At 33.3% G+C, this 27,151-nt stretch overlaps 1 protein-coding gene across 3 annotated transcripts in view; it reads left to right on the top strand.

Annotated features, from left to right (window-relative positions):
• Window positions 1-27,151, top strand: part of KIFAP3 (kinesin associated protein 3) — a 158,131-nt gene that overhangs the window by 110,308 nt on the left and 20,672 nt on the right. For all 3 annotated transcript variants that reach the window (XM_067728600.1, XM_067728599.1, XM_067728598.1), the window contains 2 exons: window positions 11,259-11,448; window positions 17,316-17,415. In XM_067728600.1, coding sequence (XP_067584701.1) covers window positions 11,259-11,448; window positions 17,316-17,415 — 290 coding nt within the window. The remainder of the gene's footprint in view (window positions 1-11,258; window positions 11,449-17,315; window positions 17,416-27,151) is intronic.

Genomic DNA, 27,151 nt, shown 5'->3' with positions numbered 1-27,151 from the left:
GTAGTTTTTCAAAGTTTTACTTAAGTGTTTTAAAAGGATCAGAATAGCAGTTTAAAGAATCAATTAACACCTTCCTTGAAATCCTCTAAGTTGACATTTCTGCTAGTGATTTCATTACAAAGTCAGATTACCACCAGGTACTTTCTGGTCCATTTCATGCATTTTATTTTAGAAATTCATCTTATTTGATTTCATCTGTGTTTTTGGATTTGACAAAATATATCATTACTGGTTTAAAACTAAATCTTTAAACCATTATTGGCTTAAAACTAAATCTTGACATTTTAGCTTTGATATCTAAATTAAAATAGGGAAGCTTTATGTATTAAATCATTGCTTCACCAAGATGTTTCATACATATCAGCCACTGATCACAGGGTTTATGAACAATATCACGACTCATGTACTATTTTCTAGATCACTAATGTCATTGTTGTATATAAAGTAAATAGTATAAAAGTAAGAAACTTCTTAAAGTTCTATATCTGATTATCTTACCTTAAGCAATGAGGAAAAGAGAGAGATGTCAGTCTGTTATGAATTGATTTTATCATACTTTTAAAATTACCTTCTTTTGAGAAAAAGTAGATGGAAGGTAAAAATATGTTTAGATTTATGTATTAGGTATGTTTGGTTTAGAATACAGGCTAGTGATAGTTCCAAAAGGCCAGCTTAGTCTTATAAAAATATTTATTGTAAAATGTGAATTTATTTGTCATAAGATAAAATTTTCATTCCCAATTATTTCTAAGCTCTGGGCTCAAGCCTCTCATTTTAAACAGGAGTTATCAGGAGTTATCCCCACCCTGTGTCTCTGTCCTACCTCTCTCTTTCTCTCTAGAATCAACATTTTGAAAAAAATGTCTACATATTACTTCCTTCACTTCTTCACTTTCCCATCCTCCTTTCTACATTCCCCTTTCTCCTTTCTACCAATTCTTGCTTCTGCCTCCATTACTGCATTGAAGTGGTGCTTACGAAAGTCACCTTGACCTTCATTTTTCTAAATCCAATGAATATTTTTAGTCTTCATTTTACTTCGTTGATCCTACCCTCCTTGCAAGAACTTATAAATCCTGGTCAGAGTTAAAATATAAAATCACAAAGAAAATTATTTTAGATTATTACATTCATAAAAAGCCTTGTGAATAAGAGGACTTCCAAGAAGAATCAGCAAAATGAAACTGGTGATACGTCAGCTAGCTCTGTCTGGTTCCCTAAGATGCTGTCTGATCATGTGAGTTAGTATAAAACAAATTTGAACAAGTAATCTGAAAGTTCACCTAATCTCTCTATACCTCTCTACACTGGACTTACAAAGTAAGTATTTGATGTGGTGCCAAGTAATTTTAGATTGTTTCATTTCATACTTTGTAAAACTTAAGTCTAAAAAGATACTCAGAAATACTAGAGTTGTTAAACTGAGAATATTTAAAGATATTCACATGTGAATTATTCATGTGATCTGGAAGTCCTATGCTGTGCTACTCAACTGAGTCATAGTCATAGCTGAGGTTCTTAGAAGAGAAGGAGGTAGTCCAATACAGCTGATAGGTGGGCACCAGACTCTGGAAACATCCCATGTTCTGCTAGAAGAATGTTTTTTTACCTTTCTGCTATTATACACCTTGTAGGATTCAAGGCCCTGGCTCAATTTTATCTTGGTAATAGGAAACCGCAACACCAGGGGCAGCTTCTTCCCAAAACATTTTTCTTCCCTTGTCAGTTGAGTAGGGATTCTGATCTTAGATTAAACTTTTGGCCTCTATGAAGTGGCAACTTGATCCAATAGAGTATTGCATTTAGAATACAACTGATTCTAGTTCTCTCACCTGCTGAATAATCTCAGGCAATTTATTTAACTTCTTGAAGATTTAGTTTACAGTGACACTTCTGAGGATTAAAGAAGTTAGAGAAAATATATATGAGCATCTGCCACATGATGGTCACTCAATATGTTTTGTTCAAACTAAACCAAAATTCACACCAAGTTGTGAAGTTTATATATAGATTAAATATCTGGATCAACGTTTCCTTTCCTTAGTACAGTTAATTATTTATGTTATTTTCTGTTCAACTTTTAAAATGATATGGGAAGATAATCTGTTCACAGTTTGGATTTAAACTCTGGAAAGTTATTTGGAATATATATATTTTGGCCAGACATATTTCTATTTGTAGTTTACTTTAAGATTGTCCTGAAAAATGGCTGAATTTGGCACTTTAAGACTTCATGTCAGGGAAGTTAACAGAATAGGTCAATTTACTGAAAGGTGTTGATTAGGACAGTGTAGAGAAATAGGAAGCTACCTTTGCTAGTGTAGAAGTGCCATGTGTTAAATTACCCATGTTCTGAATCTGTGGTGACTAATTTGGATTTGGACTCAATTTATCAGACCAAACCAGACTAACCTCAGACCAAAGTTATACTGGTTTGCTGGGCCTCATTTGGAAGAAATTTGAGGAGTGGGGCATTTTAATGCATCAGTAAAAAGACAGCTTCTCAGGTCCACTTGGGACGTAGCTGCCATTCTTTAGTTCTTTGAGCTCAGACTCTATTACTGATCACGACGCAGGGTGTTATTTGCTTGTCCCAAATCTTTTTAAAGAGTAAAACAAGAGGAAATTGACTTAATTTGAAACAGGAGAAACTTTGATTAGACACAGCAAAGATGATGAAACACTAGAAATAGGCTGTCAAGGGAGAATGTGAAGTCTGTCCAGTTAACATTAGTAACAGCTAAATAACCAACTTTCTAAAATAGTTTGTTAGAAACCTGCCTAAAATGGAAGTAGATGATCTCTTAAGACTCTTTTTTACCTCTAGATTTTGATTTCCGAGTATTCTTGGCATGGCTATGATCAAAAAAATACAGAAAGAGTGGGAATATTTGTAGCTTAAGGCGATTTATCTTTAAGAAAGCAAACTTCTTGCACTCAAGACAAACATCATGGAATAATACCAAGAAAAATTAGATGCCTTGCAAACCTTAGGGAAATATGCCCTCTGCAGTAAAGTATTCTTTCCCCAAATTATAGAAATGTTACATTAGTGATGAAGTGTTTGATGTATTTAGGCCCAGGCCCTCAATTGGTGAATTGAAACAGATATGTGTTCATAGTACTCTTTGTACTGTAGAGGATTACATGTTTGGTGATGCAGTCTCTGTTGCCTCATCAGCAAATTGTTGCCTGTCTGACTAGGCTTTGCATGTAGCTTTGGGAGGCAGGGAATGGGGTAGCTGCAGAGAGGAGAACAGAGGCCAGGAGAGAGGAGCCTAGCTTCCTCATCTTCCAAGGGAATTATACAGCAATTGATCATTGCCTTTTCTCTTCCAAGACTTGAAGATCATCAAGGGAAGATCAGAACCCTCTATACATAGAGAGCTTCTAAAAACCCAATTAGATTTTTATCCCTCAGTCCTTCCTCAGCTTTGTATGAAGTATTTGAGAACCTCAAATTCCTCCCCAATTAGTAAACAATTTCCTCCCCTGACATTACTGGGTTGTCAAACATTTAATACATGTTTATTAAGCACATACTGTGTTCCAGACAACTAAGGTTGACACTGGGAATAAAAAACAACATGAAGTCTCCAGAATATAGTTTACAATATAGACACCAGGATACTGTCGTCTAGACATGAACTGGCCTTTTAGGAGCAGTACTACTACATGGGCTGTCAATAGATATTCTGTACTAATGCATTGCACATTGTATCTACAGGATGTTTATGGAGAAGGGAATGTACCTAGGTTCTCTGGTAAAATACTGATGTCTGTTGCCTTCTAGCCAGCCACAGGCCTACATGTGATTTGATACTAACACAGGTTTGTGTCACTAAGATTTTGAATGGCAGCTTTTTCTCTTTTAACTGTTAATTTTGATCATTGGCAAATTGTGTGTATTAAAATAATCTGGAATTATTTTAAACTACGAAAACAAGGTGCTATCTTCATTCTAGGATAGACACAATTATATTTAATAAGACTGGTATATTGAAGTGAGATAAACTAATGTAGGTTTACATGTAACCTCTAAGACATCAACTGTCATAGTCCCCTCAAAAATTACCAGGGGAAGCCTGTGTCAGACAGAAAAGGTGGATTTATTAATAATAAACGTCTAGCAAAGGAGAACACTTTTTAAAAATATCTTATAATATCTTTTTTTTTTTTTTTTTTGTGGTATGCGGGCCTCTCACTGCTGTGGCCTCTCCCGCCGCAGAGCACAGGCTCCGGACTCGCAGGCTCAGCGGCCATGACTCACGGGCCCAGCCGCTCCGCGGCATGTGGGATCTTCCTGGACCGGGGCACGAACCCGTGTCCCTTGCATCAGCAGGCGGACTCTCAACCACTGCGCCACCAGAGAAGCCGTAAAAATGTCTTATAATATCTTGAAAGGGAAGTTATAGAGAAAGTTTCATAGGGTTAGGATTAGCGTTAGCTTAAAACTCAGGTTATTTCAGGACAGGATTTCAAAACCATGAATGGGTAGGGATTGGTAAAATGGGTAGAAGGTTTTTACTTTTAATTGGCTTGCAGGTTGGTTATGGGCACAGAGCGGGGATTTTCAAGTGAGTTGTTGACAGAAACTTCTAAAATGTTCTTTCCAAAGCAGGTGGAGTTGGTTCTTGCTTGTTCTACAGTCTTGGCAAATTTTCATTTCTCAGATTTGTAAGTTTGATGTTAATTTCTCAATTCCATACAGTCAAATTGGGCTTCGTGAGATAAACCCAGTTGGTTTTAGTGGTTAGCCCTCTTATGGAGTTCATTTTTATATTGCATAAATCTGAAAGGCAGAAATTTAAGATATTTTTCTAGTTTATTAGAATTTACATGCATATATATATATATATATATATATATATATATATGCATGTGTGTGTATTCCCTACCAGTATTATGCATGTTACTTTATTGCTTTTTTAATTGTCAGCAGTTGGATTAAAAAAAAAAAGCATGGTATGAACGAAAAGTCATGATTCCTTGCTTAAATAAATTTTATTTAGTTATATCTTTTACTCTGTGGACATGATATTTGAAATGATATTACACAGATGAGCCTCCTCAGTGCTTTAAACAGAGGTTGAAGAGATAATTGTACTTTGAGGTCTGGTTAGAAAATGCCATAGTCAAGACTAAAGGGCAACATTTGAGACAGTACTATTGAGAAACAGGTAGTATGTGCATAAAAGTCAACAACTCTATTATGTATGTGTGTTTAATTATGTATTAGATAAATATAGATAATATATACATATCATTGGGAGAAGTATTTTCTAAGCTATAAAAGGCATCTTTTTAGCAGCTACTACCTTAATCTTAATGAGCAACTAAATTACTCTAGATCTGCTTTAATTTAGTATGAAGAATTGTATTAAATAAACCATATTACATTCTCAATTAGGGGGCAGCCACGTTAAAGGAGAAAGGAAAATCTGTTTTCCATCAGTTACGTTAGAACACAAAGCAGATCTATGTAGCTCTGTGTTACCCTGTAGTGTGTTAATCAGATACAAGGTGTGACGGAAGCCAGTGACAAAGAGTTTTCCTGATAGTGAACAGGCTCTGATAATAAGCTGGTTAAGGCTTCATAATGTTTCAGTGGTTTAGTAGTAAACAAAATGATATAGGACTTCAGAAAGGATGGCACATTCCATATAAAATCAAACCATAAGTCTTTCGTGACACTTTAGAATTTATGAAAACTAGTGCTTAAGGTCATAATGTCAGGAGCTGAGAAGAAAATAAAAGACAAAGCATGTGTACCTTTAAATACAAGACAAACTAGAGTCCCAAAGCAAGGATATCAGGGTGCACTCCTTGTGAAAAGAAGCATTTCAAAAATGAAGAAAAAACAACTATATTCCTAGAGTATTTCCACAATAGCTTGATAAATTTTGATGACATTTCTTGCCTGTGTTTGAGCTATGACATCCCTGAATTCCCGTATCTATTTTCTGATACTGAGGGGGCAGTGATATAAGAGGGAAGTAGGGATTTGGGGGAGAGGGGTTAGAGGGAATTGGTTTTAATTGATATATGTTGAATTTATTAAATTTTGATACAATATTCATTTAGAATTGCTATGTAATTTTTAAAAGATGACCTCTGTATATTGCTATTATTCTGCAGTTTTGGGGGATAGTTATTTCAACAGCTTTATGAGGTAATGGTATTAATTATAGATTTGTATTTGAGGAATTTTAGAACTTGAATAAATCTTAGATTTGTTTCATTTTACAATTGAAGAATCTGAGACCAACAGATTTTAAAATACCTTTAGAAGGTTGCATATTTCTGTTAGTATCAGAACTAGAAGGAGAACCCAGGTCTCTTGGCCCTTATCCAATGTTCTTTGTATTATACCATACCACATTATTAGTGTCTATAAATTCAGACTCTGAGACACAAAGAAAGTATGACTTTGCCAGGGCTATTAAACTATACTCACTGAGCATAGATACAGAAGATAGCTGAGACTAGGGATTCCAGAATATGCTGGTCCACTGGGGTATGATAAAGCTTTCACTGGTTTTCACTAAAATGGAAAAGAGAGGGAAAAGAAAAAAGTGTATGTGTGTGTGTGTGTGTGTGTGTGAAAGTGAGAGAGGAAAGAGAAGAGAGAGACCAGAACTGGGGAGGAGTTGTAAATGTAAAGTTAAAGTATTTTAGTGTTGGGAAGGTATATCTTTATTTTGAGATCATCTTTCTCACATTTTTAGTCTTAAAATGGCCTTTCTTCTATAAAACAATAATAGTAGGTGGAAGTTGATTTACATTTAATATCAGTCCCACAGATTTACTTTTTTAAAAAAATTAATTTATGGGTTTCCCTGGTGACGCAGTGGTTGAGAGTCTGCCTGCCGATGCAGGGGACATGGGTTTGTGCCCTGGTCAGGGAAGATCCCACATGCCGCGGAGCGCCTGGGCCCGTGAGCCATGGCCGCTGAGCCTGCGTGTCCGGAGCCTGTGCTCCACAACGGGAGAGGCCACAACAGTGAGAGGCCCACGTACCGCAAAAAATGATAAATAAATAAATATATTCATTTATTTATTTATTTATTTTTGGCTGCGTTGGGTCTTCATTGCTACACGCGGGCTTTCTCTGGTTGCGGTGAGCGGGGGCTACTCTTCGTTAAGGTGTGTGGGCTTCTCATTGCAGTGGCTTCTCTTGTTGCAGAGCACGGACTCTAGGCATGCAGACTTCAGCAGTTGTGGCACTCAGGCTCAGTAGTTGTGGCCCGTGGGCTCTAGAGCACAGGCTCAGTAGTTGTGGCACACGGGCTTAGCTGCTCCACGGCATGTGGGATCTTCCTGGACCAGGGTTCGAACCCATGTCCCCTGCATTGGCAGATGGATTCTTTTTTTTTTTTTTTTTTTTTGCGCTACGTGGGCCTCTCACTGCTGTGGCCTCTCCCGCTGCAGAGCACAGGCTCCGGACGCACAGGCCCAGCAGCCACGGCTCACGGGCCCAGCCGCTCCGCAGCATGCGGGATCCTCCCGGACCGGGGCACGAACCCGTGTGCCCTGCATCGGCAGGCGGACTCTCAACCACTGCACCACCAGGGAAGCCCTGGCAGGTGGATTCTTAACCACTGCACCACCAGGGAAGTCCCAAGTCCCACAGATTTACTTTTGAACCTTTCTAAAATCTAAAATTCTTGGGACCACTGTCCTAACCTATTAATTCACTACGGTTGATAAATAGATCTTCAACATCCATAAGCTAAAATATTTAATTTTCAAGAAATATGGAACATAAAAATCAGTGTTTCAGAAACATAAAGATGAAAAATACAGCATCATATAGCAAAACTGTACTATCTTTTTTGATTCTAACCAATTTGCTATTAAGGAAAAAGAAATGAAAATATTTAAACAAATATTGCATTCCTCATAACATCCTTCATTCCAAGATGCTACATTTGGTAAATATTCGAATACCTGAGGCTGCATTATCACAAACTAGAGCAAACCTTTATGGCACAAGTATAATATCTTAATAATGTTTTATACTTAGCCTCTAAATTTAAAAATGCATATTTTAAAACATCCTCCAAAGTTAGCTGTTAATATTAGAATTAAGAAAGTCACTGAAAACTAGTATATACCAGTATTTATTGTGGTTCTAGCTAAGGTAAAGATATTAGGGTATTTTTTCTATAATTTTCAACTTTCAGTCAGGAAATAGTTTTATAATGGAAATAGTTTTATAATCATAAAACTCCAAATGTTTTCAAAAAGTCATAACTGCTTGAGACTTTAAGGCCTTGATACTGTTTGGTCAGGGTTTTTTGCCATTTTCTTTCCTATGATCTATAACAAAAAGCTCGCTGTATTTAATGAGTCTCAAGGCCATCTTTTGTGAAAACTCCACATGTCATTGTAGTGGATTCATTGTAGTAGGAATCTGTAATCATTGTTGGATCTTCTGCAGAACATAATTTTCTGTATCCTAAATGATTACTCAGCTTGGTATAGAATAACATATTCTGTTTCATATTTACTGAGGGAGAAACTTTTGTTTTTGTTTTTTTTCTGAAGAGCTGAGAAGACAACCATAGTTGTTATCCAGTAAACAATAATGTACATGTTACTCATTATGTTAGTCATAGAAAAGTAAGCCTGTTGTTTTATTGTACAAAAATACTTAAAATAAGAATAAAATTATCTTTAATAAAGAAAATAGTACAATCTATATCATTGTTACTGTACCTTTTGGCCTTATAATGTTAAGAGATGCCCTGGTTCTGTGGGTTTGCTCAGTCATAAACTGATATTAAAAAATAATCATAATAAAAGGAAGGCAAAAGCTTTAAAGGAATTCACATCAGCATAAGGGTAGTCTTATTAAATCTGATGCTAACTCACTGCATTGGAAAATCAGCTTTCCCAAGACACTAAGAAGTCAAGCTTTAGTGTCACAAGCTAGCCATGGAGTCTCATGGATGTTTTTGGTTTGTGTGTTTGGACTTCTGTCAAATATAGTGTAAATAGTCTTTAAACAAAAAAACTCAGGCTTGTGTGTGTAGGTTCATTAATAAGAACTTTGCAATAAGTTTAAAGGGTAAAAAGGCTTAAGTTAGAAAGGCTGTTGTTTGTGATGAAAACAGCTCATTTATTACACATTTCTACATTTATTAGATGTATTTTTATTATTAAACTAGAATAGTAAAATCTTACAAGAAGGGTAGAGATGATAACTCATAGAATAAGCGTGAATTTTCTTCTTTGTGCAGAGCATTACTTACTAGGCCAAATACATTTTTATGGATATGCAGTTTAAGGATTTATTTTATTTTTTTGGCCACACCATGCAGCATATGGGACCTTTGTTCCCTGACCAGGGATCGAACCTGCGTCCCCTGCATTGGAAGTGCAGAGTCTTAGCCACTGGACCACCAGGGAAGGATTTACTTTTTTAAATTATACGTACCCCTGTAACGTTTCACAGATATTCACAAGAAGCAAGTTTTAGCCTTAGTGGAATAGCAAACCCCATATTTTACATGCTTTGGGTGCTTGATGATTTCAACTTCTGTTCTTACACTAGGAATCCACATGCTTGAACTTAAATTATAATAAAACATTCAAATCATATGTCTGTCATCTTCCTTGGATACTTCTTCATTCAGATAATCAAATTTTAAATTTTTCTACCAAAATGAAAAGTTAGTTTTATACCTCTTGCCAAGTAAAACAAACTGCTATTCATGAAAGAAACAATACCACTCAAATTAGTTCCAGTATTTAATGTAGATCTAATAGGATATCTAGTATTATAAGGCATATTCTATTAAATATTGTGATTATAACAGTTGAATTAATGTTTATTATTTTAAGTAAAATGCAATAATATTTATGATAACTCTTTTATATAATTTAATTTTAAATAATTATATTAGGAAATAAACTGACAACTGATAGGAATTTTAATAGATAACCACTAGAAAGAATGAACGGTTAATAATTTGGTGGCAAAATTGCCATTAGCAGTACCATAGCCAAAAAATATCTTCTACTTCCACCAACCTAAGTTGAAAAGTAACATCTATATAGTTTCAGAGTTGTACAGTATAGAACACACAGTCTAACAGCTGACACTGCTAAGAGATATATTGATAATGTGAAACTTAAAATTTAACAAGAAAAATTTTGATAATAATGAATACCTTTATTATAAAATTTCATATGTATTCTTACATCCCAGAAATTTATTCTGTGATGACAGTTTTTGACTTCAGCCTTACTTGGCTTTGTATGAAAATTGCTCAGCATTCACCTGAAATATATATTTGGTCCACCTCTTAGTTATCGTGATCATCCTAACTATTGGAGGACAGTAGTATTGCCTGGCACCTTACCAACTTAAAAAAAATATATAAACAAAAGTGTTAAAGAAAAGACAGAGGAATTTAAAACTAAGAACCCGGTGATTAGGATGACAAGAAATACCTGAAGCCTTTTTTTTCCATCTAAGTCATCAGTGGTACTGTCCATTAATTAAGTGAATACACTTGTCAGAAGTAACCACAACCTGTGGAGCTAGATAGGTTCAGCTGTAACTTTTGTAATAATTTGCCTACTTGCCCTTCAAAAACACGCACCAATGAAGTTCTCTGTCAATAGATGCTACAGATACAATGAATAAGCCACAGTCTTGCTCCTCAAGAGTTCATGGTTAAAGCAGGAGATGTTTAAAGAAATAATTATGACCAAATAAGACATTATTATTTTGTGGTTGAAACAAAATTGAATTAAATTCTGCTATTTGTTTTTTGTAGTAAACCATTTCAGTTTTTAGGAGAAATTCTTTAATAGTGCATTTTTTTCCTACTGAAAAATTTTATCTAAACAAAAAGATACAGCGAAAGATGTAATTTTAATGCTCAACCACCTGTCATTAGTGCCACAGTAATTATAGCCACAAAACTCTTTGGAAGCTGAAGTCTGGTTGCTTACCTAAATTCTAGTAATACTTAGATAAAGAATTTGTGAAATTTGAACTTTTCCAGTTTTTGCCATTGCCAATGGCGATTGGTAATCCAAACAGAGATGTCTTAATATATGTAATAAATTGATTTTTATTGATTATCGTGTACAGTAGTTCTGAACAGGTACTTTTAATGTTTTCTCTGACCCAAACAAAGGCCCCAGAATTCTCTTCTTATAAGCTAAATGTACTGCTATCTGAGTGCCAAGGAAGTGCCTTCATAAGCTTACATAAAAATAATTGACTTTGTTTGCAATAGGAATATGATGAAGAATGGGCTAAGAAAATTCAGAGTGAAAAGTTTCGTTGGCATAACTCTCAGTGGCTGGAGATGGTAGAGAGTCGTCAGATGGATGAGAGTGAGCAGTACTTGTATGGTGATGATCGAATTGAGCCATACATCCATGAAGGAGACATTCTCGAGAGACCTGACCTTTTCTACAGCTCAGGTAAAATGATAACCAAAGCAAAAATAAGTCTGTGTGTGTGATATAAGTAGGGATTTTTGTCTGCCAACCTTGCTCATTCTCAAGCTTTGTAAGCACTTCTTTTAGTATATAAATGGCCTTCTGCTAATGATTTTAGACATAACATCAGTACACACACCAAGCAAACCTATTAACTCACCATTATTTTTTTCCAAGTTAGTCTTTGATGTGATCCCATTAAAAAGGCTGTGTTTGATGTGATCCCCATTAAAAAGGCTGTGACCAGGAAAATTAATTGCTCTTAGTTTATTATTTTCTAGAATGTGTAACTTAAAATGACATCTTCAAGATTTCTGACTTCTGTTTGAAAATGTGATATTTTTCTCTATTCTGCATTTATTTAAATGTATAATTTACTAATTTATGTTTTCTTTTCCTGTGTGTTTCATTTTAACAGTCTCATTTTGCCATGGTTTTGCTTTATTTTCGAACTAGTAACCCCTGTTTGGTTCTCTGGTTGGGAAGATTTAGACACTTTATAGCAATAGTTTTTTCATTCTAAACTCTTGCTAGTATTTTCAAGGCAAAATTTAATTTTTACATAGATCTTACATACCCTTGTTGATTCTGCCATCCTGCCTTTTTCCAGGGATTTTGGTAAGTTTTTGCATATTCTCCCTTTTAATGTGTTGCACTGTTACCAGTATTAATTACTTCATTGAAGTAATTACTTCAATTAATTACTTCATTGAAGTCATTTAGTTGAAGAGACAAAAGAAGGGATTTCTAACTAAGATCTGTAGCAGGTTGCAAATAAAAAGCATTTAAAGTAATTGTATCTGAATTAATGGCTCACCTTTTTTTCCTACTATGTATTCATTCATATATTTTTCATAATTGTATGCTGTGCATATTGCCCATAAGGCTGCATTATTTTTATATTTGATATAGATACTTGAATCCTGGAAAATTGGTACTTTACTTTGAAAATTAAATAGATTTCTTCCTAACTGAACTTTACAGTAGTTATGAAATACTGCTTTGAGTTTCAAACCAGATGGAGTAGATGATTAATTTCAACCAACCAGAATTTCTTAATTTAATAATGGCAAGCAGCTGTTCCTTACCTAGTCAGATATTCATGAAGTAAAATGATGTAAAATATATATGATGTGAATTTTTTGATAATAGAAATCAGAATTTCTTGGAATCAGGTTTCTTGCTTTGAAAATTGATAGATAGCTACTTTTCAGTGTGAATCAATGAGCAGTTTCCAAAAACGAATAAAACTTGTAACCACCTCAGTATTTAACTTTGTTGTTTTAATACAATTAGAATTTCAGAACAGATTTCTAAAAAATTGTACCACTTTTCCAAAATTAATTCATTTAAGTTGACCCCTTAAAATGAAAATCATAACATTTTTCTGTGAGATACAATTAAAATGTACAACCTATGCTTTTGTGAGAAATCTGAATTGTACACATTTTTATATATCTAAATTTAGAAACAGCCACAGCTGATGGAAAAATAAATAAATCTAAGCATTCGAGGGGTGAAATGTTATCTTTAGATAGCCTCATGGTTGTTTTTTTATACCTATAGCCTGATGATATGGTACACACTTGACAGCAGAGATTACATTGCTATGAGTTTAAAGATAAAATTCTCATATCAAGCCACCTGTACTTTTTTAGTTTATTATTTTACCTACTTTATTTTTCATGAATAGTTCATCAACTAAGTGAGTCTCTGTGGTGTTTTTGATATGTGTCATGGAAATCTCGACAATGCTAGTCTCTTGTCTTTTACTGTGTGCAGTTGTATCTTCAGAAACATCAGATAAATTTGTAACACTGCAGATTTGTTGGGATGCTTTAGCAATCTTACTTAAGTCTCTGGCTCTCCATGAAACTTTAGGCAGCTTCTGATAAAAGCAACTGTAGTAGTTTTTCAACCACAGAGTTTAAGCTAAATGGCCAGTGATACCCTGGTCTTATCTTTTATTTAAAAATGAAATAGCATTTGCTACTTCCTGGTCATTAGTATTGCCCTCTATGCTTTCCAACTGTTAGACATGTCAAAATGTATCTGTTTCTTTCTTGCTATTATTTTAAAAAAAGGACCCTCATTCTGTTATCTGAAATAGGAATCTACTTATACATCTCCTTATAGTTACATTATTTTTTTTTCTTAGTCTAAAATAATTGTGATTGCAGTTACTGACTAATTTCCTTTTCTATCATGAAAATGATGCTGTTTGCTGTAGTACTTTTTACCCACAGAGGAAGTATATTGTAATTTATAAAGCTGTATTGCTACTACACATTTCTAAATTATTTGTTACTTTTTTGCTGTTGTTCTTCATTCATTGTGATGAATCTTATCCTTAGCATTTATTATGTAACTATATTACAGAATATGAAACTTAAAATGGTTTATTTCTGTCTCAGGATCATTGTAAAACCATAATTTTCATTTACCTATGTGTTTATGTGATGTATCTTACCAGGTATAGCCAAATAAGTTATGATTTATCTATTTTAGTCATTTCTTTTTCTCATTTTCTTCACTCTTTATATCTGTTTCCTCCCACACAGTCATGATTTCACTTTTAGCTAGTTCACCAAAGAGCCTAATACTACGTTTTCATTTGACTTTTAGAAATAAAGTTTACTTCAGTAACAATATATAAGAAGATACTGAGTTTTTGTATTTGTTTACTTTTATTTATTCAATATGTATAAGCCAGTTTTTTTAACTGAGTTTCAGAAATCAGAAAGTTGATAAATTATCTATGCTGGTAGTAAATTTGCTTTGATTTCATTCTTGTTCCAATACATACCCCATTTTACTCATAACCACATTTATCATCATTACTTAGAGCACCTCAAGAAGGTGTGTTATATAACTATGGTCTAAAAGGTTTCATGTAATTTAATAACCTAAATGTATATAATGCTCTACAATTTACAAAGTGCTCTGGTGTATATCCTCTCTGTCTTCTATTTGTTCTCTGGGCATTTAAATGTTACATGAAATTCTTTGATTCCTTGTTGCTGTCTTTGAAACAGTAAGGTTAGAGTAGGAGCTTAAGAAGGACACTCCTAGATTTATCTGAATACATGATTACAACCAAAAATACATGATTCCTTTTCAGTATTTCTATAAAAATTAATTTTGGTTACAGAATGCTGAGAAACAGTTAATTCCAAAGAAGTTGAAGTACTTGAGTTGATGATTTAAGATATAATTTAACTTCTATACTTCATTATAGTGAAGAATGATTGCTCATATTACAGAGTTACCTAAATTTTGTCAAGTCATTAAAGGGCAGTGTAGAAGCTGTAGTTTACCAAATGATTAGGATTATTAAAAATTAAGTTCAGAAATATAAGTTTACTCTTTATTCACATAATATCAGGCTTATTGTATTACTAAACTTACTGTATTCTAGGTTTACAAAATTTCTTAAACTAGTTGTATTCTGGGTTTATAAAATTTCTGGCTGAATCTTTAAATTCAAATTTTTTCTGGTTTCATCTCTATTTGATGAGATCCCCGTTTGTAGTTCCCTGTATTCCATTTATCCTTCTTACTCATTTTTCCCTTTGAAGACAATGAGAGCTTTGAATCAAAATGAAGATGTTGAGAATTTGACAACAGTTTTTCATTTAAGTTCTTCCTCATCTGATTCACTTCACTAGATCGTGTTTCATGTAATATTAACTTTTAATGTATAATTCAGGTATGTTTATTTGGTTGTATTTATATGAGTGTTATATTTCTGAGTGTTAGAATCTTTTATGCTGCTGGCATGCTGAATATCTTTGTATTCATTTTCAAAGTGTGGTATACATTTTATTTTGGCATTACTTAGCTTTGTTCCTCTAAAACTGGCAGATTTCTTAACTCCTGATCCTAAATTATTTGGTTTTAATTTAACAGAGAAACTTGTTGATTTTTGTGGTCTTCACCTTGTTAATTTTAGCCAAACTTTCACAGTCTTAGATCCATAGAAAATTAATTTTTTTAGCCGCTTAACTCTCAATCTGTGGTGTCTTGGCATTCCCATAATTTCATTTTTTGTAACTTTTTTTGTGTTTAGCTGGACTTTTGGTTTATAGAATTTTTAACTTTTAGAGGACACAGAAACTGGACTAAATATTACATACTTTTTAGCTACCTCTTAAGTATTTTAAATTTACTAAAGTAATAAGGTAAATACCAGAGGTATTATTAACAATTCAACAATTAAATAATAATGCAAGTCTTTAGTATATGGTATGTAACAAATGGATATATGTAACAAATGAGTAGTACAGTACAGGAGTCTTATGGAAATACCAATTATTTTTACCTATTCATTTCCCAACTCTATTAATTTTTACCATCTATTCGATTTTTAATACCCTTACTCCTAAACAGATTTTATCATTTAATTCCCAGCTGTCTATCAATACTCAAATCAGTTACACCTCTGCCTCCCTCCCTTCCCAAGTAGGATTTTCTAACCTCTACAGAACACAGTAATCCTTCTGTAGCTTTTTCAGCCTCCAGCGTTCATTTAGTAGGTATATCCCTTCCTGTTGTGTATCATTTATTAATGAAATGTATTATTTAATTGCATCTTAAGTGTCTATTTGTATTTCACTTAACCTGAAATTCCTGAAAACAGAAATGATGTATTCTAAGTTTTTCCACAGGACCTAGCAAAGTATTATTGCATGTGGTAGGTGTAAAATGATTGTCTGGTGACTGAATAATTTGCTTACTGTGTGCCAAATTTGTAAACTATGTTGTGGATACCACCTAGCCAACAAGTGACCTAGAGGTCACTTGCCAACCCAGAGTACTTTCAGAAAAGGAAACTTTAAAAGGCTTCAGAGCTTTTCAAATAGTAATTACAAAAGCCATATACTAAAATATATTTGTTCTATGCATAAAACAGCCCTGAGGCCATCACTTGGATCTTTTTGCCTCAGATTCTTCTTATTCTTAACTTACTCATAATTCTATCAAAAATAGGTCATCTGGATTCTTAGATTGGAGCGAATGAGAAAGTAGTATCACTCTAAAATCAGCAAGAAGTAATAATAAAGACTTAGATTTAGGAAAAGGAGCACTTTATAAGCAAAGAAAAAGTACTCAAAAAGCATAGTAGTGTAGCCACATAGCATAGGTAGTCAAATATATCTAATAACCTAGGGCGTTACTACATAATAATTGATGTTTATAATGAAGACTGAGTTACCAAGAAGTTTTAAAATTATATTCAGTATACTTTTTAAAAACACAGGAAATATAAAATGTATTTTCAAGGATTTCTAACCCAAGTTTGTGTGTTTGTTTTAAGGTTTGACACTTAAAGTGTCAAGCATTGCTTATATAAAAATTCACTTATTTGAAATGTATAATTCCCTAATCATACTATGCAGATGAAGCTGTCTGGGTATAAAATGTCGGACATACTAGAGTGTTGGTCTTTACCGAAACCATGCTATTTAATGTCTCTTCTATTTCCTTACTCATTCTGTTTCTTAGCCTGGAAGGTTTATTGTCCCTCCCTATCCTACCTCATCCCTTAACTTTTGTTGTCTTCTCCACAAAACTGGAAGCCCCTTGAAGGCAGAGATTTTCTTATTCATCTCTCTAATAAAATAGTACTACCACATAGTAGATGCTCAATAAATGTCCAGTCATTGTAAAAGAACACTTAAGTATGTATGGTCTTCTGTTCATACTCCCAGAGAGAATTGAATATCGTGCTAACATTTTTCTTCCGGATTAAATATACAGGTTATTTTCTATTGTGTTACTTGATAGAACAGTTTCCTTTTTATTCCCTGCAAAGATGTTTCACTAGTTACTATTTTCTTTCATCCTAGATGGATTAGTTGCCTCTGAAGGAGCCATGAGTCCAGATTTCTTCAATGATTATCACCTTCAAAATGGAGATGTAGCTGGGCAGCATTCATTTCCTGGCAGGTAAACAGTCTTCCAAGAAAAATCTAATATATGCTGTTCCCCTTGTTTTTGAAAAGCTAAAATTTTCTTCACTTCCCATTTTTCTTTTTCCATTAAAGAGTAAAAAAAAAAAAGAATCCTGAATATTTTCAAGAACATACTCATTTGATTTTAAATTAACTTATGAAGTCACATTTTGTATGTAAAAAAATGAAGATCACAGTTCTAAAAAAAAATATGTGTGTGTGTGTGTGTGTATATATATATATATATATATATATGGTGTGTGTGTGTGTGTGTGTATGTGTGTATATGCTTCCTCACTTTGGAAAATACAGGCTGTCTATTGAAATAGACAGTACTTTTGCCAAATTAATGACCCAGATTGTTTCGTAAGTGTTTTCCAAAGCCAATAAAATATAAAATAAGAACACAATACATGTATTTTTTTTAAACTTTGTTCTTTTTTTTTTTTAACATCTTTATTGGAGTATACTTGCTTTACAATGGTGTCTTAGTTTCTGCTTTATAACAAAGTGAATCAGCTATACATACACATATATCCCCATATCTCCTCCCTCTTGCGTCACCCTCCCACCCTCCCTATCCCACCCCTCTAGGTGGTCACAAAGCACCGAGCTGATCTCCCAGTGCTATGCAGCTGCTTCCCACTAGCTATTTAGTCTACATTTGGTAGTGTACATATGTCCATGCCACTCTCTCAGTTCGTCCCAGCTTACCCTTCCCCCTCCCCGTGTCCTCAAGTCCATTCTGTAGTACGTCTGCATCTTTATTCCTGTCCTGCCCCTAGGTTCTTGAGAACCTTTTTTTTTTCTTCTTTTTTTAGATTCCATATATATGTCTTAGCATACAGTATTTGTTTTTCTCTTTCTGATTTACTTCACTCTGTATGACAGACTCTAGGTCCATCCACCTCACTGCAAATAACTCAATTTCATTTCCTTTTATGGCTGAGTAATATTCCATTGTATATATGTGCCACATCTTCTTTATGCATGCATCTGTCAATGGACACTTAGGTTGCTTCCATGTCCTGGCTATTGTAAATAGTGCTGCAATGAACATTGTGGTACATGACTCTTTTTGAATTATGGTTTTCTCAGGGTATATGCCCAGTAGTGGGATTGCTGGGTCATATGGTAGTTCTATTTTTAGTTTTCTAAGGAACCTCCATACTGTTCTCCATAGTGGCTGTATCAATTTACATTCCCATCAACAGTGCAAGAGGGTTCCCTTTTCTCTACACCCTCTTCAGCATTTATTGTTACAATACATGTATTTTAACAATTATTCAGACATCACCGTTTTAAAAAGTTGATGCTTAGGGCTTCCCTGGTGGCGCAGTGGTTGAGAGTCCACCTGCCGATGCAGGGGACACGGGTTCGTGCCCCGGTCCGGGAAGATCCCACATGCCGCGGAGCGGCTGGGCCCGTGAGCCATGGCCGCTGAGCCCGTGAGCAGTGGCCGCTGAGCCTGCGGCCATGAGCCTGTGCTCCGCAATGGGAGAGGCCACAACAGTGAGAGGCCCACGTACCGCAAAAAAAAAAAAAGTTGATGCTTTGATTAAATTAAAGACTTTTCCTCCCTGCATGGCATTCAAATAAAATACTTAAGGGAAAAAACCTAACATGCCAGCATTGTTGTACAATTATAGTAAAGTTTCCCTCAACAGATATCCTGCTTCATTACTGGTCTCATAGATTTTTTAAGTCTTGCCAGAAAGTGTAAATAATAGTTTTCCCTTCATATCATTGCTAGAGGTGTAATATTTTAATTTAGGATGACTTATTGAAATTTCACATTAAAATGGTCCAGTGAATAGATGTAGTCTTTTTGCCCTTAAGACTAGTTTTTTCTTTAGATTATTGATTTAATTTTCTCTTCTAAAATTATAATTTTATTAACATAAATATTTATGTTTGGAGGATGTGTTTAAGAATACAATTGTGACCAATGCGTTACAACTCTTGAATCATCGCTTGTAGTAAGCCATTTCAATTCAATAGTAATAATTATTGCAACCATTATCAATTATGTATAATTTATTTTGCAAATATTTATTATGTTTATTTTAACTTACTTAGCAAGATTTTTATAATGTCTATTTTCATAGACATTTTAAAAATGAAAAATCAAGGTTCTAATAATTTAAGTAACCAACTCACACATGTAGGATGATAGAGAAAAAAATTTGAACTTAGGTCTATATGTCTTATGATCTTTCCAGTATAACACGGTACCTAATTTTGAAGGAAACGTAGCATATTATAGTGACTTTTAAGTGTTTTTTTGTTTTGTTTTGCCACAACCCATATTAAGAAATACCTTTCATATTGCAACCCAGTGCACACATACATATTTATATATATACATATATGTATATGTGTTACATATATACACACACATATATATAAAACAAAAAATTCTTAAAGCAGTAATTACTCTTACTATCTGTAATGCACAATGATATATTCTGCTTTAGTCTATTCAATTTTATTTTTAAAATTCAGATTGCAGCCCACTATATTGATTTCACAACCCACTGTTGGTCGTGACAAAATTTAAAAGCATAGTGGAAAAATACAGGGGTATTTTATGAAATGCAATAACCTTATATGTAGTTCAGTAGTCTTTAGTGAACTTAAATAATAACACTTTAGAAATAGTTTCATTGGTGTACTGGATTGTCATGATGAGAAACGACTTGCCTTAGGAAAAAAAATTAAACATGGTTAAATACCAGAAGCATATGGCTTTTGATTACTTCTGATGTCTCTGTCTGTGTTAGCTATAATTATTTAAATAGAGATTCTCTTTAATTATTATAACTATTATACTCCATCATGTGACAATTCACTGTACAAATGTTTTCTGAAACATAATTAGAAAGGGAAGAAGTTATTTCATTATATAATCCTAATGTTTATATTGAAAATTTTTGCTGATAGCATTTAAAAGATTAATTTTTCTGCCATTTATGTTTCACTATGAACAAAACATTGTTTTGTGTGATACTAACCATGTGTTACTTATTTGAGAAAGACATGATTTTTTTCTATAGTTATGTGATTTTAAAGAACCTGAACATTTTCATTAAAATTGAATATCCAAAGGAATGAACTTGAGCTCAACTCAGCAAAATCTTTCATTTCTGGTTTTCAAAAATGGTCATTTTATAAAACAATAAAGATGTTTAGAGAGATGGCTATACTCAAAGATTAAGTTATGTACTGTGTCCAAAGATTTCAGGATTTTATTCCTCAGTTCTGTTAACAAGTTGTTTTTTAAAAGACTGGGAAAGTTCTCTTACCTTTGTGCCTTTAGTTCCTTTTCAAGAATAAAAATATATAAGTAGCTTTTTTCACATCATAAAAAACACATCACAGCTATGTTGGTTTAAAGGATTAGTTAATAAAACTTCATGTAGACTATATATTTTTTCAAATCAAGAGTGATATACTTATTTATTATAATCATTTTGAATTGAGAATTGTTTGCCCTTTCAAAAGAACTTCCCTTGAGAAAGCTAAGTCTTTCATCTCTTGTCTTTTGTAATTTTTCAGGCCTTAAATCATGTAACTGTATCATTTTCTCTTTGTATTTCCAGAAGAAATAATTTACTATGAATTTCCTCAGTTTTTTTCTGAGTAACAGATCAAATAAAAAGGGACTCTAAATTTTATCAGCTGATATACAGAGAAAGCTTACAGTATAACCAAAAATTCATAGTTGTTCTTTGCTACATTTTTTATTGACCTTCTCTAGAATCATTTACTCTTTCTTTTATGAATCATTTTTGTTGTTAGGATTGTCTTCTAATAGGATTTCTTTGTTCTTCTTTGATAGCAACAAACCATGGACCTTAACTCTGGCTTATTTTTTTTAATTCTACAAAGATTTAAGTATTTTAAATTGTTCCATAATTATTCACATATTTTGGCATGATAATTTTGATGCATAATGTCCCAGATGTGAAATTTTAAACTAATGGCTACCTTTAGGCTTCTGATATCCACTAGGTAAATTTAAAACCTATTAGACTAAATAACATTGACTTAAAATGATGCTTTTGAAATATTTCATTTTAATTGATTTTAAGCAAAATGGGAATATTTTTGAAAAATGTAGACAGAAGGTGTTGAACTCTTATTCTTCATCTTTACTGTGAATATAAGAATAAGCAGACTTACTGAACAACATGAAGAATTTGGGTTAATTATGAAAGAATAATGCCTTGATTGAATTTTGAATATTGAAAAAGCTGATTTTAAAAACAGGAAATGTTATCTATTTTGAGGTGGTTTTTTTTAACATCTTTATTGGAGCATAATTGCTTTACAATGGTGTGTTAGTTTCTGCTTTATAACAAAGTGAATCAGTTATACATATACATATGTTCCCATATCTCTTCCCTCTTGCGTCTCCCTCCCTTCCACCCTCCCTATCCCACCCCTCTAGGTGGTCACAAAGCACCGAGCTGATCTCCCTGTGCTATGTGGCTGCTTCCCACTAGCTATCTATTTTACATTTGGTAGTGTATATACATCCATGCCACTCTCTCACTTTGTCACAGCTTACCCTTTCCCTTCCCCATATCCTCAAGTCCATTCTCTAGTAGGTCTGTGTCTTTATTCCCATCTTACCCCTAGGTTCTTCACGACCGTTTTTTTTTTTCCTTAGATTCCATATATATGTGTTAGCATACGGTATTTGTTTTTCTCTTTCTGACTTCACTCTGTATGACAGACTCTAGGTCCATCCACCTCACTACAAATAACTCAATTTTGTTTCTTTTTATAGCTGAGTAATATTCCATTGTATATATGTGCCACATCTTCTTTATCCAATCATCTGTTGATGGACACTTAGGTTGCTTCCATGTCCTGGCTACTGTAAATAGAGCTGCAATGAACATACTGGTACATGACTCTTTTTGAATTATGGTTTTCTCAGGGTGTATGCCCAGTAGTGGGATTGCTGGGTTGTATGGTAGTTTTTTTTTTCTTTAAATCAGGAAAATTGTCCAGATGACTTAGAAATTCTTTCCCTGTTCTTCATCATATGTCTTTGATTAACAAGCAGTGTCAAGTTAATTGGAATAGTAATAATATTTTAGAAATGTATAAAATGTGAATTTTTATAATTACCATTGTTTCTAATGATTTGAGAACATGAAACAGCATACCAGTGCCAAGTGGCATGCTATTCAACCAGTAATCGTGACTTTTCAGTCTTTGTGGATTTTTAACATGTCAGTTTCAGTGGGTTCAGATAAAGTAGATGATCCCAAGTTTCTGCAAGGTAAAGAACAAATTTGTAATTTGTGTAAGAGTTTTTTTTTTTTAATTGTTCACAGAAAAATTCTTCAATTTCTTCCTAAAATAACCATGTTTAGTAATGGGACAAGTCTGTTAAAATGGGGTAACTGAGTCAAATTTAGAGTATTGTTTAAACAGTTCAAATTGTATATTTCTTAAAATCCAAGTCGGGGGGGTCCTTCTTAATCTGAACGTCTGCATTTTTGTAATATAGCAGGGCAGTTTAATTGGAAACAGTGAAAACTGTTAAACTCATCCATCCTATTCTACGAGGGAGACTGGATGTTTGATAAAATACATACTGGCAGTTGGACAGCGAATCCTGGGTTTTAGACATGTGTCACTATCAGTTTGAACCTCTTGGCACCAGAATTTCCCAACATTTTGAGGTAATGCAAAGTGTATTAGGGCTCCAAGGCATTAGCTATAGAGTTGACATTGCCAGAGGGTCAGATGTAAATCTTCCCCTCCCAAAACCTGAACTGGCGTTAGAAAGTAAAGTGGAACTTGCTATTGAAGCTAATTAAAAATAATAGGAGTAAGACTAGCCTTTTTTCCCCTTATATACAATGTATCCATACCATATTTTTGGACAGTTTTTTTTTATTATAACTCTTACTTTTCAAGACTAACAAGAACCTCATGTTGAGTATTTTTAAACTGCTTCCAGCTTTTACAAATCAGTTTTTGTTGCAGTAAAAATGGTCCATTTTTCTTTTATAAGAATCCAATTTTCATAAACTGGAAAAAAATTTCAGAGACTGCTTAGGTTTCCTTGGGGCTTTGAAAAATATTTTTCAGAGGGCCTGAAGATCTTCTCTGTGGTTGGCACAGTGATGTCATCTACTGACCATTTCACTAGAGTCAGAGATGAGCTAGATGTGTGCATTATTGAGCCATCTGAATCTTACACTTTCATTTTCTGTGTATATGCCTGCCTCTTTTTTTTTCTTTCTTAGAGTACTTGGTGATTAACTTTTCTGTTCATTATATGTATTATATAATTCACATATACACCTTTTATTCTGTTCTCTCTAATATATTTTCTTTGAAACATTAAATCACAGTTGAAACATCAGTTGCACTTTTTAAAATTTTACTGACCAGAACTAACACATTATTTTCTTAATATATGAGAAATAATCTTTTATCCAAAATTTTAAATGTGTAATTTTTCCTAAGACAGGGACTCTACCTGTAAAAATTAGACTTATTTCTTTGCTATAGGCCACCTTCATTAAACTCAGGCATTTAGTTAACTCAGTTATTTCACTTGAGAAAAGCAACCTTAAAATTAAATATTGCCTGTCTAAAAGGCATTGTGTAGTATTTACTGACCTTTTTTATTATTCCTAGAACTATATATTAGGGTATTATTTCAAAGCAGTTATTCAAAAGATAAATCAAATTATTGTCTATATTACAACCCTTAATTTGGCAATCGAGAAATTCTCATATATTGAGATAAAATTAAATATGCCTATAAAATCCCTTATTTGATAAGTCCTATATCAGTTTTAATTGATAAACCAAACTCTTCCATTTGTTCTAATAGTTTAAGTTTTAGTGACCTTCATTACTGTGGCAGTAATGTTGAAATTATGTGGAAGGATCAAAAGAAAATGAAAAGAACCTCGTAGAAACATTTCCCTTTGATAGATATTGGAGACCAACCATTTGTTCAGCAGCATTGTAAGAACTAAATGAATTATAAAATACTTACTAAATCTTTTAAAGATAATCATCAAAAAAAACACTGCTTTATTTAGTGTGTAGCTTTTTTGTTCCTAATTTCTTTATAACTTTTTCTCAGAGGAGAACATGCTTCATGAAGTCTTTAAAAAAAACTCCTGACTTTAGTTAGTAATTTTTCCAGACATGATGAATATAAAATAAAGCAGCCAGATTCCGTTTTCACCTATCAGTTGCCAAAGATTTTCTAATGCTAATACCCACACATGGGAGCAAAGAGGCACTCTGACACACTTCTTGTGGGACTTAAATGGACAAAACCTTTGTGAAATATATTTGGTAACAGAGAACAGAAGCCTAAAATTGTATACTTCCTTAATTCTGTAACTTCATTTCTAAGAATTTATCCTCATGAAATAATCAGAGATAAAGACTGGATAAATGATTGTGTGATTTCTATCAAGAAAATAGATACATTGAGTATCGTGAGATACACTTACCTAATTGGGGAATAAATGTTACTTTTAGTACCTACTTTTGTGCCACATGATTTTGTCCACGTATTAGATTAGTGTTCTGATTTAAGTAAATATGAAAGTCAAAATAGGTAAAAATAGATATTTAGCAATAGATATTTACTTTATATAAAATTCATCTTTTTAAAGAATTGACCCCAGAGACCTTTTAATTTGCTTTTTTCTTATTGAGAAAAATTTTGAATAAAACCATTATTCACCTATGATGTTTTGACAGCATAAAATTGAGTACACCACTGCCACATCTGTAATTCTAGTAATGAAAGCTGACAGTATGTTTGAAATATTTGGTCATTCCATTTATATTTTTTGCATGTATTAAAACATTATTATTAACAGTGCATAATATTTAAAAAAAAACCTTGCTGAATCCTTTGTTCAGGCACTGTTATACATTTTATTTACTCTTTGTTTTTCATGTGCACATTTGCGAAGTTCCCTAATACTTGTTCTTAGCTGTATCTAAGTTGGGATATTTGCAAGAGTTGCTTCTCACTTTAAATGGAATTTTGTTAAATCATGATTAAAACATATACAGCAGAACCTCTATAGAAACCATGGTGTTGGGTAACAAGACAATATCCTGTTTACTTTTAAAAGTTACTCTGTTTCAGGGTATATGATTTGATCTAAAAATATCCAGATCTGTGCAAATGTTTATTATAATTGTATTTAGTTGTCCAAATGACATTGTTTTTAGTATGTATAAACATGTATTTCACACTCAGTCATAATTGCTACAGCTAGGTATAACCAATAGAAATAATCTTAAGTTCTTCCCACCTTCATTAGTATTAACCAATCAAAAATGCATGGTATAAATTTCTTGAAATGAATAAAACCATTCATAAGAAATAATACTATATGACAGGTAAAATCCCATCTAAGGTAATGAAGTGGTTAAATCTGTGGGATGGTGAAAACAGGAGAACAAGAGTGGCAATAGCTGTGTGACACAGTTCTGATGAGAAAATCAAACCAATGCAAATAAATGGTTTTTTATACTATGAGACTTGCTGTAACACAATCCTTACATTAAATCACATTACATTTTTTTTCTCTCTAAATACTCTCATAACAATTCTGCTAGTTTTCTTTTCTTTTTTTTTCAGAAGATGGAATGTTTTAGGAGACTTCTAAAAGTTTTAAAGAATAAAATGTTTAAATGTTTTTTGGCCTAAATCTTAGTATACCAGGACTAAAAACTCGCATGTAGCTAACACATATCATCATATGTCTCATTTGACCATCAACCGTGTGTGAGGTATATAGGGCAAAGAGTAGTATTGGCCCTATTTTAACAAATGTAGAAATTGAGACTCAGAGATTTTTAAGGGACTAGCCCCAAACCAGTTAGGTAATAAATAGTGACGCCTTTAAGCTTGGTAAGAGCCAGCATTCTTAGTATTACACCATTACTGCCTCCAAAAGGCAAGCAGATATATTAGTCTTAATAGTGAACTGTGCTTTAGAAAGTTTTAGAGTAAGTGTTATCAAACTTCAGAGTAAGATATGTAGGTTTTTTTGTGTGATACAATATATTGTTTACTTATTTTGCTTTAATACGCTGTATATGGCTTACTGCAAATTGGTATTTAGATTGCTTGGAGAACAAGTTGCTAAAAATTTATTAACACATTAAGTAACTAATTAGTTCACTACCATTAAATTCTTTTAAGTAGTTCATTAAGTTCGCTACAGATTAATCCAGTTGTATAAAAAATGAGGATGAGTGAGATAATCTCAGTCTAGAAGGGTTTATGTCTCATGCAAATCATTTATTTAGCTAATTAATCAATGTTTATATACATGATGCTATTATTTTATGCCTATAAATGAATCTTCATATATTAGTCTTAGTTGACTTATTTGTTTAGACTTTTTAATAGAGAAAACTTTCTAGCCATAAAAGGGCAAGGAAATTCGGTTCCACTGCTTGGACACTAATGATTTGCATTTCCCAAGGAAAATTGAATTAGGTTTTATTAGTAAATTGGGCCTATAACTTTTAAGGCCAGATTCTATTAGATTATCACACATCAGCATTAGCAAATTGTAAACTTTACTGAAATATAGAAATACAAGCCAAAAACCAAGGCTAAGAATCCTGTAAACCTGGGAAGATGTTTTATCCTAGAGAAATTATGCTGACTTGAAAAAGTATTTTAAGCGATTTACTTTCCTTTGGAA

The sequence above is a fragment of the Pseudorca crassidens genome, chromosome 2 (assembly GCF_039906515.1).
Source record: "Pseudorca crassidens isolate mPseCra1 chromosome 2, mPseCra1.hap1, whole genome shotgun sequence".
NCBI classification, from domain to species: Eukaryota; Metazoa; Chordata; class Mammalia; order Artiodactyla; family Delphinidae; genus Pseudorca; species Pseudorca crassidens.
The sequence above is the reverse complement of the archived record's forward strand: the minus strand, read 5'-3'. Positions and strand labels throughout refer to the sequence as shown.